We start from the raw sequence: 14,956 nt of genomic DNA, 5'->3' as shown, positions 1-14,956 counted from the left end.
CTGAGAAAATGCGACTTATCCAAGTCACCCATTAGGTTTTCATAGCTGAATAGGGATTCAAACCCTGGTCTCCCAGGGTTTCAAACCACTGGCTTCTCACTTCAGAGATAATGTACACATACTGAGACTCAGTTGCATTTTAATCTGGAGTGGATGAACATCTATGGCTAAGTGTGCTTAGTGGCCCTCATATAGGTCCTCAGTGATATCTCCTCTGGCTTCATTCTATGACTATATATAGAAGCTAATCATAATAAAAACAACAGTCCCTGAAAGTACAGCAAAAAGAGGAGGAAAATGTAAAAAGTACACTTGCAGAACTATCATGGTGTATTTCATAGTAGCAGCAGTGTAAAACTAAATCAGCAGCATATCACATATCTTCACTGGTATACTTAAATAAATGTGTTTGCAGTGCCTGTTTGAAATGGGAAGAGAAAGTGCTTGACCAAGTCTCCTCAGGGGACAATGCTGAACCATATAGCACTGAAAAGTTTTTCAGGCCATTCTAAATGTATCAGCAGATTGATAAGTTGATTGGATTCTGTAGTTGTATATACATATACAGCTACTCAGTCATGACTCACTGCCACATTTCAGAGAATTTGTGAAGCTACATCTTGCACATAGGAAGCCAGGCAGTGTGGTTCTGAGATTAGGTCCTAGATTCTCTGAGTTCAAATTCCAGTTAAGTAGACTTCAACACATAACTTACTATCTGCTATCAATATAAAGGATAGTTGCCTAATACAAATTCTCCAAATGAGAAGATGAAATGAAGTTGTGACAAAGCACTGTGCAAGCTAAATACGTTAATATTAATTAACATATAATCCATAACACTTATTCATTAGAAATTTAGTGTTTTCCCCCCTTCTTAACCTCCGCTTCCAGTACTTACACCCAGGGTGGGGAACATTTGTGGCCCAATTTGTTCCAGGCAAGTCCATTGGAACTGAGAATTAGTATAAAGCTTTAGCAGAATTACTCAGATCTTATTTATGTGTGTGTGTGTGCACACGCACACACACACACACACCACAGGAAGAAAAATACTGAGCTTAATAACCAGCAATAATATTTCCACTTCATGGAAATAACCAAAGTGGTGAGGTTTACAAAAAAGCCTTCTTTGCTTTAGCTGCTGCTGTGTTAGAACAAGTCCACAATGCCTTTTTTATGTGGAAATCTTTGCAATGGGTGTGGTGGGGAAGCCGTTTCTGTGACTCACACTGCAGGGAATTCCCTAATGGATTTAGAATATTTTTACTTTCTGACTTCTGCAGTTTCCTTTTTAACTCTGCAGAGAATGGTTGATACAGAGTGAATTACAAAGACCCATTCAGTGCTGAGCCATTTCATTTCAGAAACCTACTTATATTTTTAGCAATTCAAAACCAGCCTATATAGTCATGAATGAGGTAGGTGTGCAGAATTGCCTGCCACTGTTATCAATCTCCAGATGTCAGGTTTTCTGACAGAACCTCTTTGCCTTCATGTAAAAAAACAGAGGCTGAAGTATCTGAAGGATGACTGACTTACCTCTTTCCTTCCGTGGAAACATCTCCGTCCCACAACAAGGAAAAGTTACTGTGAGCTTTTGTTATTCCTTTTGCTCATTAACAGTTTTTCACCCCTTGGCATTCATCTACAGTGTCGATTCTACACGTTCCCTTGATGTGCAACCAAATTCATGTTTTTTGTTTTGTTTTTTGTAGCAATACTGTTCTCCACAACAACATATGAGTGTGTATTTGAAGGAGTTAATTGTGGTTGCTTCTGGTATCTTGCCAACATGAAAACAGACATAATGCTTGAGAAAAAACAAGTCCCATTAACCCCTTCACATATATTGGGGGTGGAATGTATGTACAAACACACGAGCTAGGCTTGAGCCCATGAAGCGAACATTTGAACTGATCCCTTCATCTGCATTGTTTTCTACAGTGCATTTTATTGAAATCCCATGAAAGTAGAAGTGGAAGCCTCAAATTATATTTGTGGACTTGACTTGTTTTGGGATTTCCCTCTGCTCCTCCTTCAGCTGTATAAACAGGAAAGCTCTACTGCTGTTCAGTGAGTCTGTTTCCCTTTGGTAGGAAAAGTACATAGTGATTGCCTTCACTAGTGTCAGCAGTGAATACCTATTCCCATGATAGATATTATTTTAGAACTGATTCTCCTGTCCAGAATTCTACATTAGTTTGAGCACCAAGGGGCAAACAAGAAACAGGGTGCTATTTTAAGAGATTTATTTTATCAACATGCTTTCTTGAACGGTTTAGAGGGGTGTGTGTGTGTGTGTGTGTGTGTTGAAGTCATTATTTCAACCTTTGGACAGAATCCTAATCTAAAAAAATCAGCACTCACTTCATTGGCAACTGAGTAGGCATCCCCCCACCCAAATATTCAGGAGATAGGTGATGGGGAGAAATAAAGTGGGGAGTATTTTGTTTGTTTTTTATCATTTTACATACAGAAAACAAAAACAACAATGCAATCTATTAGAAGAGAATTGTTTTTGTTGAGTTAAACTTTAAAGGGAATGCCTGAAATGTGACTGTTTCAGCTTTATGTTATGTCTGTAATTTGAATTATTTGCATTGTGGAAAGGTATAAATTGCTCTGGTGTACTTTTATTGGATTCTAGCCAGGCAGGGAGTTGCCTTCAGCTGTGAGTCAGCCAGGCTGCTGCAGATGTGGCAGCCTTACAATGGAAACTTTTGTGGTGTATCACTCCTCACTCCTCCGGCACATTCTGACTGGAGACGGCATCTTGCATACTTGGGTAGGATATTTGGCAAATGCTTTACTGACATAAGACCTTTTTCTCCAGTGTAAGCAAGTCTTTTAAGAATTTTGAGACCCCTCCTTAAAAAATTATCCCAACCATTCCTATCTTTTTAAAGCAAAAATTAGCTGATCCATATAAACCTACAAAACATGTTTACTGTAGGAGGTTGACGTAGTGGTCTAAGGTTTCTCTCCTGGAATAGATCCCAGCCCGTGGGTGTAGAGATTTCCCTCTTGGTTCACCAGACGTAACATGAGGAATTGTCTGCTTTTTCTTCTTTTTTTCTTTCTTTCTCTTTTCCCTTTTTGTCTCTGCTTCATAACAATTTCTCCTGCTTATGTTTTTGTTAAGTGAAATGTCACTAACTCTTACTGAGTCATCTGTTCCCTTCTCCTTTTCTGTAGTGCAAAAAAAAGAAAAAGAGGTCTGGACATTCTCAAGAGAATTTCATTCCAAAGCAATACTATCTCTTGATACTTTATAGATAATCAAGCTGTTAATAAAGGCACTATGTTCAGATCTGTTTTTAAAAGAATAATTTATAATATGTCACCTGAAAGCCTTTTGTGAGGTTATACACATATACAGTTATCCTAAAAACTAGAAAAGCAAAAACAAAATAGCAGCATTGTAAAAGTTAATTGAAAAATTAGATGGCTTTGAAATAATTTTTTTTTTGGCAGGAACTGGAAAACAGAATCCCAGTTCAAGTTATTCATCTTTCAGAATGGATTAAACATGCAATCAGCCTGAAGTTCTGGTAATTCATTTACAAATGTGAAAGGAATATAAACTCTTACCAGTTTGTCATCTTTAAGTGACATATTTTCCTTCTGCCATATTGGAATAGAATAAAAGTCAATGTAGCTCTCCTCTCATTTAAAAAAAAATAACAACTCTGGGATAAAAGTTAAGTTGAGAGATAATATTAGTCTAAGATTATTCAGTTTAGCCATGGGTAGGTAAAAATTTTACACCGAGATCTTGACAGTTTAAATCCAGCATTAAAGTAGGTATGTGAGCAAGAATAAGACATTGAATTCCAAGTGCAAAGAGAAATTAGGAGAAATTGCAACATTTATTTTGTATTTGAGATAAACATTACAAGTCAGAGTTAGGCACATTTGAGAGAGATTGGCATGCTGAGGTTAATCCCAACTAAAGTAGATCTCATTCAGTCAATTGTTGAATGGTAATACATAGGTAAAATGTTAAGGATTCGTGGGTGTACTCTGTTTAGGAGTAAAATAGGATTTAGGCCAGGGAAAAATAAAGAATTCTAACTTTACAATGTGTTTAAATTGCAAGTCAACTTGTTGAGTGTAAACTAATATCATGTAAAAACTGTTGATATAGCTACATTTAGACTTCAATCCAGTATCCTGGTAGTAGGTATCCAATAGCATGATGTGACTGTCTTCTTCTTCCCTCTCCCCTACAGCCAAGCCATCCAAAACCAGCTCTAGAAGATTCTGCAATTTTCTGGATCAGATTTAGAGGGGACCTAGTGGGTGGGGAAGTTGCAAGGGGAGGGAGGCACCTACCCCACTTTATTTCCTTATTTATTTATAGCATTTGTTTAGCATCTCTCAGCCCACCAGGAAACCGAAGGGGGTGTACAGTGAATAAAAACATTTTAAATGGTAAATATATGACAAAAACAAATTTCAGAAATAATTCTAAAATCATAGACCATTTACGTATACTGCCTTTCCCCCAAACTCTCAGGGAATCAGAAGAACTTAGAAGAATGTTTTTTTTAAATGATCCAGCTAAGAACAACACACACACATGAGAGCCAGTGTAGTGTAGTGGTTTGAGCGTTGGACTACGACTGGAGACCAAGATTCAGATCCCAGCTCAGCCATGTAAACCCACTGAGGACCTTATCACACTAGTGAAATTCCACTCAGAAACAGGATTTAAAGTAGATTTAAATTAGAAAAAACCTGCAAATGCAGGAAGTTTGTCATACAACAGTCCTGCAAACATGAAATAACTTGAAAATAAAGCGAATGTAAAAGGGTAAAAAATGTAAAAGGGTCAAAAAGTACTTTTGGGAAGTTCCCGAAAGTAAAAAGCTTCCATTTTTTACCCTTTTATATTCGCTTTATTTTCGTGATATTTCACGTTTGTAGGAACATCATGTGAAAAACATCCCACATTTGTGGGGGTTTTCTAATTTAAATCTACTTTAAATCCCATTTCTAAGTGGGATTTCGCTAGTGTGATAAGGTCTTGGGTGACCTTGGGCAAGTCACAGTCTTTCAGTCTCAGAGGTTGGCGATGGCCATCCCCCTCTGAAGAAACTTGCTGTTGCATTAAAAGCAATTTAAGAAAATATTGATAAAAACTATAATACCCACCTTTTAAAAGTGCCTTCCTCAGCAGCCAGTCAGCTGCCTCAAAAAATAGTCAGTGCTATGCAGAAGGATGACAAGGGGTGCATCTTCACTGTGGACATAATGTTGTTTGACACAGCTTTAAGTGCTCTAGTGCCCTTCTATGAATCCTGGGATCTATAGTTTTACAACCTCTTCAGCCTTCTCTGCCAAAGTGTGCTGGTGCTTCAGAAAACTACAAACCCCATGATTCTGTAGGATGATGGAGCCATGATAGTTAAAGTGATACCAAATTGCATTATTTCTACTGTCTAAATGCATTAAAGAAGTGGGCTAGCCCAGCATTTGGAATTCAGTTCATCTACTCTATAGCTCTACTATATGGTACTTCTACTGACAGAAGTAGTTTCATCAAAAGAATGGCAGCATCATGAGTCCTTAAACACTAAACAACCAGTGCTTGGTACGTATTGCACTATACTGTTATAGTACTATATTCCACTTTAACTGCCACGGCAACATCCTATGAAATCCTGGCATTTGCAGTTTAGATAGAGTCATTTAGAATTCTCAACCAAAGAGTTCTTGGGTCTCACTAAACTGCAAAACCCAGAATCCAAGAGGCAGTTATAGTGGAATATATAGTGATAAGGTAGTGTGACATTGCACTATTATAGCAGTATGATTCCACTTTAAGTACCATGATTCCATCTCATGTAATCCTGGGATTTGCAGTTTAGAAAGATACAGAATATATTCTTTCAATCTCAGAGTGAGAAATACCTGTGGTTGTTTTTGAAGGTTAGGCAATATGATTAAAATCCTAACTAGCTTTCAATAGCTATTGCTAGTCAAGGTGGGAATTCTTTTACAGTAAAAAGGAGCCACTGCGATTTGTGTCTTCTGTTGCCCACACTGGTAAGATGAGGAATGATGTAGGAGAACTCAGTAGCCACTTCACACCACCACAGCATCTCCCTTTCTTGAAGTGGTTAAAGCTGGCATGAGCAGGAGTTGTGTCATCGACTCTTCCCACATGGCTTTGAACACCTGAAAACAGTAGAACAGTGCAAAATGTGCATATCAAGGTCTCTAAAGTAATAGGGTGACCCCTCGTTTTAGACTGTGTTCCACCTGATCTGTTCTTTAAAGGGGGGGTTAGGTTTTATCTGCACTGCAGAAATAATGCAGTTTGATAATTGCTAACTCTTATGACTCAATGTTAAGGAATTCTGGGATTTGTAATTTGTTGTGGCAGAAGGTTACATATCTCACAAAACTACAAATCCCAGAAATCCATAGCACCAAACCAATTAAAGTAGTGTCAAGCTGCAATTAAAGTCGTGTCAAACTGCATTATTTCTGCAGTCCAGATCAAACCCGAGTTTCTTTTAAAAACACACAGTTTGTCAAGAGTGTCACTCCACTATGCGTATCAAAGTATCATAGCCTCATCTTGCCTTCCATATCTGCAGTGAAGGTGAAGATAAGTGAAGGTGTAGTCAGGTCATGGTTTCTGAAGAGTATCAATTTGCAGTTTTATAACCAAAATGCAATTTAAGATAAGGCCCCTGCAGATGGCCAGTAGTCCAGGTAAATATCAGGCTATGTTGTTACTTGACTGCATGTTCCACAGCAATGGTTCCTGATCCCATAACCAGTCATGCCAAACTGCCAGTTTGCAGTTTGAGAGTACTCTTGGACTCGTCCCTGCAGTTGTCATCTCAAGTAGATGCGACAGCCAGGAATGCTTGGTACCAACTTCGGTTGATATGCCAACTGCGTCCCTACCTGGACCAAAAGGACCTTGAAGCAGTGGTACATGCACTGGTAATCTCTGGTTTAGATTTCTGTAATGCGCTCTACATGGGCCTACCTTGTACCAAGTTTGGAAGCTTCAGTTGGTTCAAAATGTGGCAACCAGATTGGTCACCAGTTCTTCCAGGTATGACCACATAACATCTGTTTTGAAATCACTTCACTGGCTGCCGATTAGCTTCTGGGTGCAGTACAAGGTGTTGGTTATTACCTTTAAAGCCCTACATGGCTTAGCCCTGAGTTACCTGCAGGAATGCCTCTCCCTACACAATCTGCCCCGCACTCTCAGAACTGGGAAGAATTTGTTAGAACAACAAATGTCTAGATTAACAACAACTTCCCAAAGAGCCTTCACTGTAGCTGTTCCTAAATTGTGGAATGGTCTTCTGGAGGAAATCCATTTCATTGAGTCCTTGGAGGCATTTAAGAAGGCAGTTAACATGGATCTCTTCCAGTGAGCTTATCCACCTGACCTAGTGTAAGAGATATCACTCCAGCTTCTTGATTATTGTATGATTCAATTGTTCTTTTAGTGATGATAATACAAGTTTTAACATAATTATTACTGCATTGTATTTTATTTATATGTTTTGCATGCATTTTATGGCTGTAATCCACCTGGGAGAGGTGGGAAATAATAACAACAACAACAACTATTATTATTGATGCTGAGGGTTCATCCATCTTCTTTGTCCTGGTTGAGGTATAGCTAACTCTGGTGTGTGGCAGGATTCTTTCCTCTCTCACCATGCAACACATCATTAATAGGAATCATCAACTTCCCAGAAGGACAAAAGGGAAGGAGAAGATGGAAACAGATGTGGGGAAATTAACTCCTGCCTGTTTCAGTACTTCCCAGGAAAAAAATTCCCAGCCTTGGATTCGAAAATTCACAGTTCTTGCTGGAAATTCATGGGGAAGTATGTCACTTGGATGTTGAAAATAATAAGAACAGAACAGGTACAATACCTACAAATCCTGAGTCCCTTTAGCAGTCTGGAGGAGCCCTTAGTTCCACAAATGATGTTCCTTTGCAATGTGATTGTGTTCTGGGTGGTGGTGGTATCCTTTTAGATACTTGTTCTAAATCTCTATGCTAAAATAAAGCTGTTAGAAAGGAGACACAATACTTTTTCCCTCCTTTTTATCATAAATCAGATAGCTCTAGATTGGTAGTTTTTATCCTGGAAATAAAAGTAAACAAAAGGCAAAGTCTGTTCTCTGGTGTCCTTGAAAAGAGGTTTTACATGCAAATGCTGATGTGGTGAGAGGTTGCAAATAAAGATTATTTGTATTTGTACATCTCAGTGCTGTAGCAAATAAACAAATGAGAGGTCAACAGGTTCTCTTTGTTTGCTATAAAACTAGGTTTCCCTGCCATAAAACCAATGATCCTTAAATAATCCCCAAATAGTGGGGATCAAATGATCAGCAGATGGTGGGGATGATCAGTAGTCCCCAAACACTGTCAAGACAAAATGTGTGTATGTCATTACATAGGCACCTGCAGGTCTCACAGACATGTAGGGAACTAACTAGTCTGCAAGACTTCTGACTGTTGAAGCAAGGCCAATGGATGTGTCTAGTCAATGTTTTTTTTCCAAGATTCTAGCCACTGAACTCTTTCCACTCTCCTTCTGAATGGAAATTTATTTTTCTTGTAGCTCACATTATGTATTTAGTAGATTCAACTTGGAAGGCATAACTACTGTAGAGAAAGGAAAGCTCAAAATGTGTGAAAGAAATAGAGCCCTTTTCTAATTCATATCTATGTTATAAATTGAATGTTTGTTTGTCTTCTGTACGAATCCACATGTTTGATTACAGAATCACCAAACGTGATGTGATATCTACTAGAACAAAAACAAAGCCCAAAGTAAGGTTTTGAAATTTTTTTCTACCAGCTACCTTGTGTACCTCCTGGACAAACATTTTGGACATCTGTGGTTTTTGGTCTAGAATGCATATTTATGAACTTACTTTAACCGCACTTGATATTTAGACATAAATTGACATCACAAACAGTTCGTTACAAGTTTTGAATGTTTTTTCACTGAACTGGGTTTTGGTCAATTCTGCATGGCACTTAATACAAAGCAAATTTAAGATTTGTAGGTGTTACCAGTCAAACGTTTGTTTCCTTTCAGTCTCAAACAATCCCATTACTGGCACCTGTGAAGGAATTAATGAAGGAGTAGAACTGGACATCATCTTTTCATGTTCTTGTCTTTTAGATGGTCATCATGTGTGGGAAATGGAAGCCAAAACTGACAGAGAGTTATGTAAGCCAGTAAGTATTCCGGCTTTGAGAATGATCAGTATTTTCCTACAGGGGCACTGATAATATGCATTTTCAGCATTCACTTACTGAAATATTAAATGATGAATATATCTGAGGGGGGGATCAGACACCCTCTCTTTCAGGTCAGCTGATATTCCTCCTAAACAGTTTTTTCCCCAGAAGTGGTTCTGTCTTTTGCACATAACATACCATTATTGTCTCACAGTCCAGTGGCTTCCATGTCAGGGACATGACCTGAGTTTTCTTCCAAAATTTAAAGAAACTATCCAAGATGCTGAAACATATACCCATTTTGAATAGCTCCTTTAAAGTTCAGAAGAAGATCCAGAGTAGATTATCCACACACACCAACATGGAAGCCATTCTCCCCTCCTGTCCTGAGTAAACCTTAATATAAAGCATTACTCTAAGTAGAACCATCCTCAGATGCTTTTAGCAGAGGAAATTATCACACTGGCTATTTTCTCCTGATCTGGGCATGGGCTGAGACTATATATAAGCAGATGTTATCGCATAGCTCCAGGCCCAGATCGGAGGCATCCCATACCTGATTGGGACTTCTCCCATACTTAGCAAAAAACAGTACATTGCAAAGAAGTCCTGATCCAGTATGGGATGTCTCTGATTGCAGTAACATCTATTTATACATGGTCTCAGCCTATGCCCAAATTGGGGGGGGGGGGGGAGCTGTACAATAATCTCCAGAGAAGTCCTTATGGGGGCTGATGAAGGGATTGGTGGAAGTGAACTGGTAGATCACTTCTAAAGCCCTGTTGACTAGGGCCAGATAAGCATTGGATTAACCTGCCCTCCCCTTTTCATTACTACCTTTTTGTTTTGTTTGTTTTTACTTTTCTTTGGCTAGTTCCACTGGGAGGGAAGATGTCTATATCTATATCTATACTAGAAGATGCATAATACCCCAGGGGCATTATAGGGAAACAGTGGGATCTTGCATCCAATAGATGCAAGGCGGCCACAAGAACAGAATATTTCAAGGCCTACTACTGTCTGCTAAAGGATGATATGTTGTTGTTGTGTATTTTCAAGTTATTTCAATTCATGACAATCTTAAGGTGAATCTATTATTACTTTATTGCTTTGATTTTTAAAAAAATCATGTTATACTTTTAAAAATTTAATGGCATTTAATTTGAGAGCCAGTGTGTCATCGTGGTTTGAATGCTGGACTCTGGAGACCATGGTTTGATTCCCATTCTCTCAGCCTCAGAGGAAGGTAAAGGCAAACTGCCTCTGAACAAATCTTGCCAAGAAAACCCCAAGACAGGTTCACCTTAGGGTCACCATAAGTCAGAAATGACTTGAAGGCACATAACAACAACAAATATGTGATTTTTGCTGAATAGTGTTTTAATTATTTTTATTATCAAGTCTTTTTTTTAAACTAATCTTGTGTTAAGCCTTTGTAAACCACCTTGAGTAAATAAAATGAACACATATATTGGGGGTGGGGGGTGGGGGGGTGGCAAGATTTTTTCAGAGTAGCATAGCCATTGCCTTCCTGTATGTTTCATTATATAGTAATTGTTTCAGTATATTTTACTCCACCTTTAATTTTATTTTGCACATTTCCTTATTAGACTTCATTGGTGATTGAGATCCCACCATTTCGCAATCAGAGAATTACCAGTCCTGTACAAGTTAATTTCTATGTCTGCAATGGAAAGAGAAAGAGAAGCCAGTACCAGCTTTTCACCTATCTTCCTGCTAATGGTAATTTACCTGTGGTTATGTCCCACCAGAAATAAATGTTGCATGTATCATTTGTGGTGGTTGGGAGGGGGGGCAGTTCAAGATGAAGAAATTCATTATAATAATGCAACAGCACTCCTGACCAATTTAGACTTTAAACAAATGCTCTTGGGTTACATTTTTGAAGCAACACAGGGAGAAATGTCTTGTTCTATCCCCCCTCAAAAAACCTGTTGTTTCTTTGATAGGTAGGTTGAGGGACACATGGCATTTCTTACTCCCCAGTGTTTAACACAATTTGAAGTTTCCAAGACTTCAAATCTTGGAAAACTCCTTGAATAATTCCAAACCATAAAGTAGGTATGGAAAACCTGTCACCCTCCTGTTGTTGAACTGCTGTGCCCATAACCTCTGGCCATTGAACATGCTACCTGGGGCTGGTAGATGTCATAGAATCTTAGAATCATAGAGTTTGAAGAGACCACAGGGGCCATCGAGACCAACCGCCTGCCATGCATGAACTCACAATCAAAGCATCCACATCAGAATCCAACAAGATCTGACATAGAGCACCCCCACCCTGCTTTTTCCAAAAGGAAGGAAGAGCTTAAATACATTTGGCACCTTTAAAATCTCCTGAGAAATAATGCCCAAGATGTTGAAGCAAGGCAGTCCTGGTTAATGCCTTTGCCATGTATTTGTCATACATATAGTTATCTGAGTACAAGCACACTTCTGTTAACAAAACGTCTGACACATAAGCTCATTTTTACAGTATTTTTAATGTCTCTCCAGCCCCCCTTTCCTCCTTTTTCTGTATCAAGCTGCAAGGTGGGTTTTTTTTAGCAGCAGTGGCATCAGGTGAAGGAGGGCTGAGGAAACACAGACTTCTAGTGTTGGGTTGCAGCAGCACATCTGCAATAAACATTGCAATAAACCTTGAGCTGAACCTACTGTAGATGTGCATGCCTTCCTATAGCAGACAAGATAAACAGCTACTGCCTCTGGACTCCCTTACTGAGCATGCATGGACAACAAGAAAGGAAATCATGAGAGAAGTAGGGCTTGGTGAAAGAAAGAAAGAAAAATCATCACTGGATGCAATTGGAAGAAATATTCAGAAGTTCTCGAGAAGGTTCAAAGTGATCTTTAATTCTACAAGTTTTCTGTGACATGGTTGTTTCATTTCACATGCATTTCTATTTTTGAATGAAAAGTTTGCTGAAACATGTTGAAATTGATTTCTTTTCTGTAGTGCAGGAACCTATTCCTATCCTTTCCATGTTATGTCTGCTTCTGGTACCAAATTGTCTGTTAAAAAATTAATTTCAGGAATGCATCTGTTTCATTAACTGAGTTATACCTGTATAGTGCAATTAAGGCCTGCCTTGCATGTAGTAGAATAAGAGCCTTCTGTGTGGTAGAAGAAACATCATCTTGACAGATCAGTGATTCTGGTTCAGCCCGCTACTCTCTCAGTAGGAGCCCTGGTGGCACATTAGTTACTGGTACTGTAACCATTCACAGCCACAAAGTTGTGAGTTAGATCCCAGGGACTCCAGGGTCCACTCAGCTTTGCATCCTTCTGTGGGTACCTAAAATAAATACCCAGCTTGTTGGGGGCAATTATCTTACACATTGTAAACTGCTTAGGGAGTGTTTAAGTGCACTGATAAGCAGTATAGAAATGTACTTGCTATTGCTTAACATCAGGTCTCATGCACCAGCAGCAAGTGGCCTCCTGAGGAAATATGGCTCTTGACCAAGAAAAGATTCCCCACTCCTTGTTTAAATTAAAAGCTATCCTGGTTTTTTTAAACCAAGAAAACATTTTGCTTTATCAATCGATCAACACATTTTATAAGATTTTAGTAGGAAAGAAGGCAATTTGGCTGAAGCCAAATAAAGCAAAATTTGAAATATCCTCAAAACTACATCACATGTCATGTTTAATTTCCTATCATTCTCCTTCAGATGGCATCCTAGTTGTACTTATAATATCAAAAGAAGAATTCTCCTGTAGATTTTCTTGTCCAAAGGGCATAGACTACTAACATGGCATTCTACTATAAATATGATTCAGAATCGGAATGCTATAATCCTTACCTACTTTTGCCCCTGCCCCTGATTTCTGAGAGAATGATATTCCCACACAAGTCATCGTGGCTGCTCCAGGGGAAGTGGCTTGAGGGTTATAGCCAAAATATACTCAACGAAAAGAGAATACAAAAATAGCAACCTTAATCATAAGCAGCAGTGCCCTGCTAACTGTGGGGTGTGTTTGTGATTGTTGAACTGCACCCAACTACTTTTTGGTATGTGTGTATTTCTGTGAAAGTTGTAAATCACAAAGGAAAGGGGTTTAACTTTAGCTGATGTAGGCAGCAAATTCCTAACAACCTATTTAAACCATGCTGAGAGCTAGTGTGGATTTCCTGGCATGGTGAGCCATCAGCTTGTAGGGCTCATACCCCAACTCAGCCATAGGCCATTGGTACTCTAGGGCAAGTCTCCACTGCACAGCAAAATTTTTCCATCAGATTAACAACAACAATAAGCAGTCTGACTAATAAACACTATGCCAAGAGGAGGGGGGACCCATAGTTAAATGTATGTGATTCAGAGATCTCATTTATGCTTCAATAGTGGGCTGTTAGTTAGTTGTTGTTTTTTCCTAGTACAACATCTTCCTTTTATTCTAGATACCTGGAAGAGGGATTGGGGAAAATGGAAGAGGGGTCTTTCTACACCATCTGCCCATAAAATATATGCCATTTTACCCTGTAGCCCTGTAGCTCGTGGTGTTGCCATAGTATAAATCAACTGGGATATAGTGTCAGGTCTCAGTCTCTGTGTCTGTCTGTTGGTTGCTTCCTAATGGTAACTGTGGTTTAAATTGGTAGTCTGTGACCTTTAATTATTCGGGTGTTTTTGGAACTGAAATCCCAGAGGACCCAGCCAGCATAATCAATTGTCAGGGATTCTAGGGGTACAAAACATATAGAAGAACAAAGGTAGAAACCTACTGGTCTGAGAAAGGACTGTGTGGTAAAAAAAAGATAAATGTGTTTGGTGAATGTTGAACTAATTGGTTTGATGACTCTATATTTTTTAAGTCTGATTGTGCAGTGATTTTTTCCCCAACTAACAGTAAAGGCCTCTCTTTCAATGTCATTCTACTGTTATTCCCACAAAGTGAACCTTGTAAAGTCAGTACCTGGTTCCTAGAGATGAATGAAGGGATGAACAACAGGGAATAGTGGGCTCCCCTACTACTCAAAATTCTTAATCCATGATGTTACCATTATTGTGTGAGGGACCAGCAAACAGCCATTTGCTACCCATCATCTTGATGAGATTAAACTACTGTGTAAATAATGAGAATGTGAATAATAAAGAAGTAATCTTAGATCATTCACTCTTAGGACTTCACCAATGTGCATCTAATTTGGTTCCTAATTTTGTAGTACCTCCAGTAACTAACATCTGCTTTAAAATTTAACTTTAAAGCCAAGTGAAACCGCTCATTCTCTTTTAAAACCTATGCCAGTGGTATGAGTGACAACTAGCATGCTGCCAAATATATATTTTTTCCAGATAACAATACCTTTTTCTTTTTTCAGCTCAATTGCTTGTAATCTCTTCTGGCAGTGTCCCTTTTTATTAAGTGGTGGAGGTCTATTTCTTCCATTTGAGATTCTGATCTTGTGCCAGTGTTACACCAGTCACTAATTTCCTACCTGCGCCACCTCCATGATGATTTCATGTTATAAAACATTCATAACAGAAAACAAGACAACTGACTCAAGACAAGGGAAGTTTTATTTTAAAAAAAAAATCTGTTGAAAAAATAAATTTGCCTACTGGAGGGAAAAAAAACCTAAGTTAGCCAAAGCAGGCAAGCCTATCAACAAAAGAGAAAGCTGCCAATATGAAAGTTGCAACTGGGCTGCAGTCCACAAAGTACTTAAAAATGGATCTTGTGGT

At 38.7% G+C, this 14,956-nt stretch overlaps 1 protein-coding gene across 4 annotated transcripts in view; it reads left to right on the top strand.

Annotated features, from left to right (window-relative positions):
- NFATC1 (nuclear factor of activated T cells 1) overlaps nt 1–14,956 on the top strand; it is a 155,240-nt gene that overhangs the window by 97,884 nt on the left and 42,400 nt on the right. For all 4 annotated transcript variants that reach the window (XM_089516901.1, XM_089516900.1, XM_089516899.1 and 1 more), the window contains 2 exons: nt 9,189–9,244; nt 10,858–10,990. In XM_089516901.1, the coding sequence (XP_089373027.1) occupies nt 9,189–9,244; nt 10,858–10,990 (189 nt within the window). The remainder of the gene's footprint in view (nt 1–9,188; nt 9,245–10,857; nt 10,991–14,956) is intronic.

Source organism: Sceloporus occidentalis, unplaced genomic scaffold (assembly GCF_023333645.1).
Source record: "Sceloporus occidentalis isolate IW3139 unplaced genomic scaffold, rSceOcc1.0.p SCAF_3, whole genome shotgun sequence".
Taxonomy (NCBI): Eukaryota; Metazoa; Chordata; class Lepidosauria; order Squamata; family Phrynosomatidae; genus Sceloporus; species Sceloporus occidentalis.
This window is presented reverse-complemented; position numbering and strand designations above follow the sequence as displayed.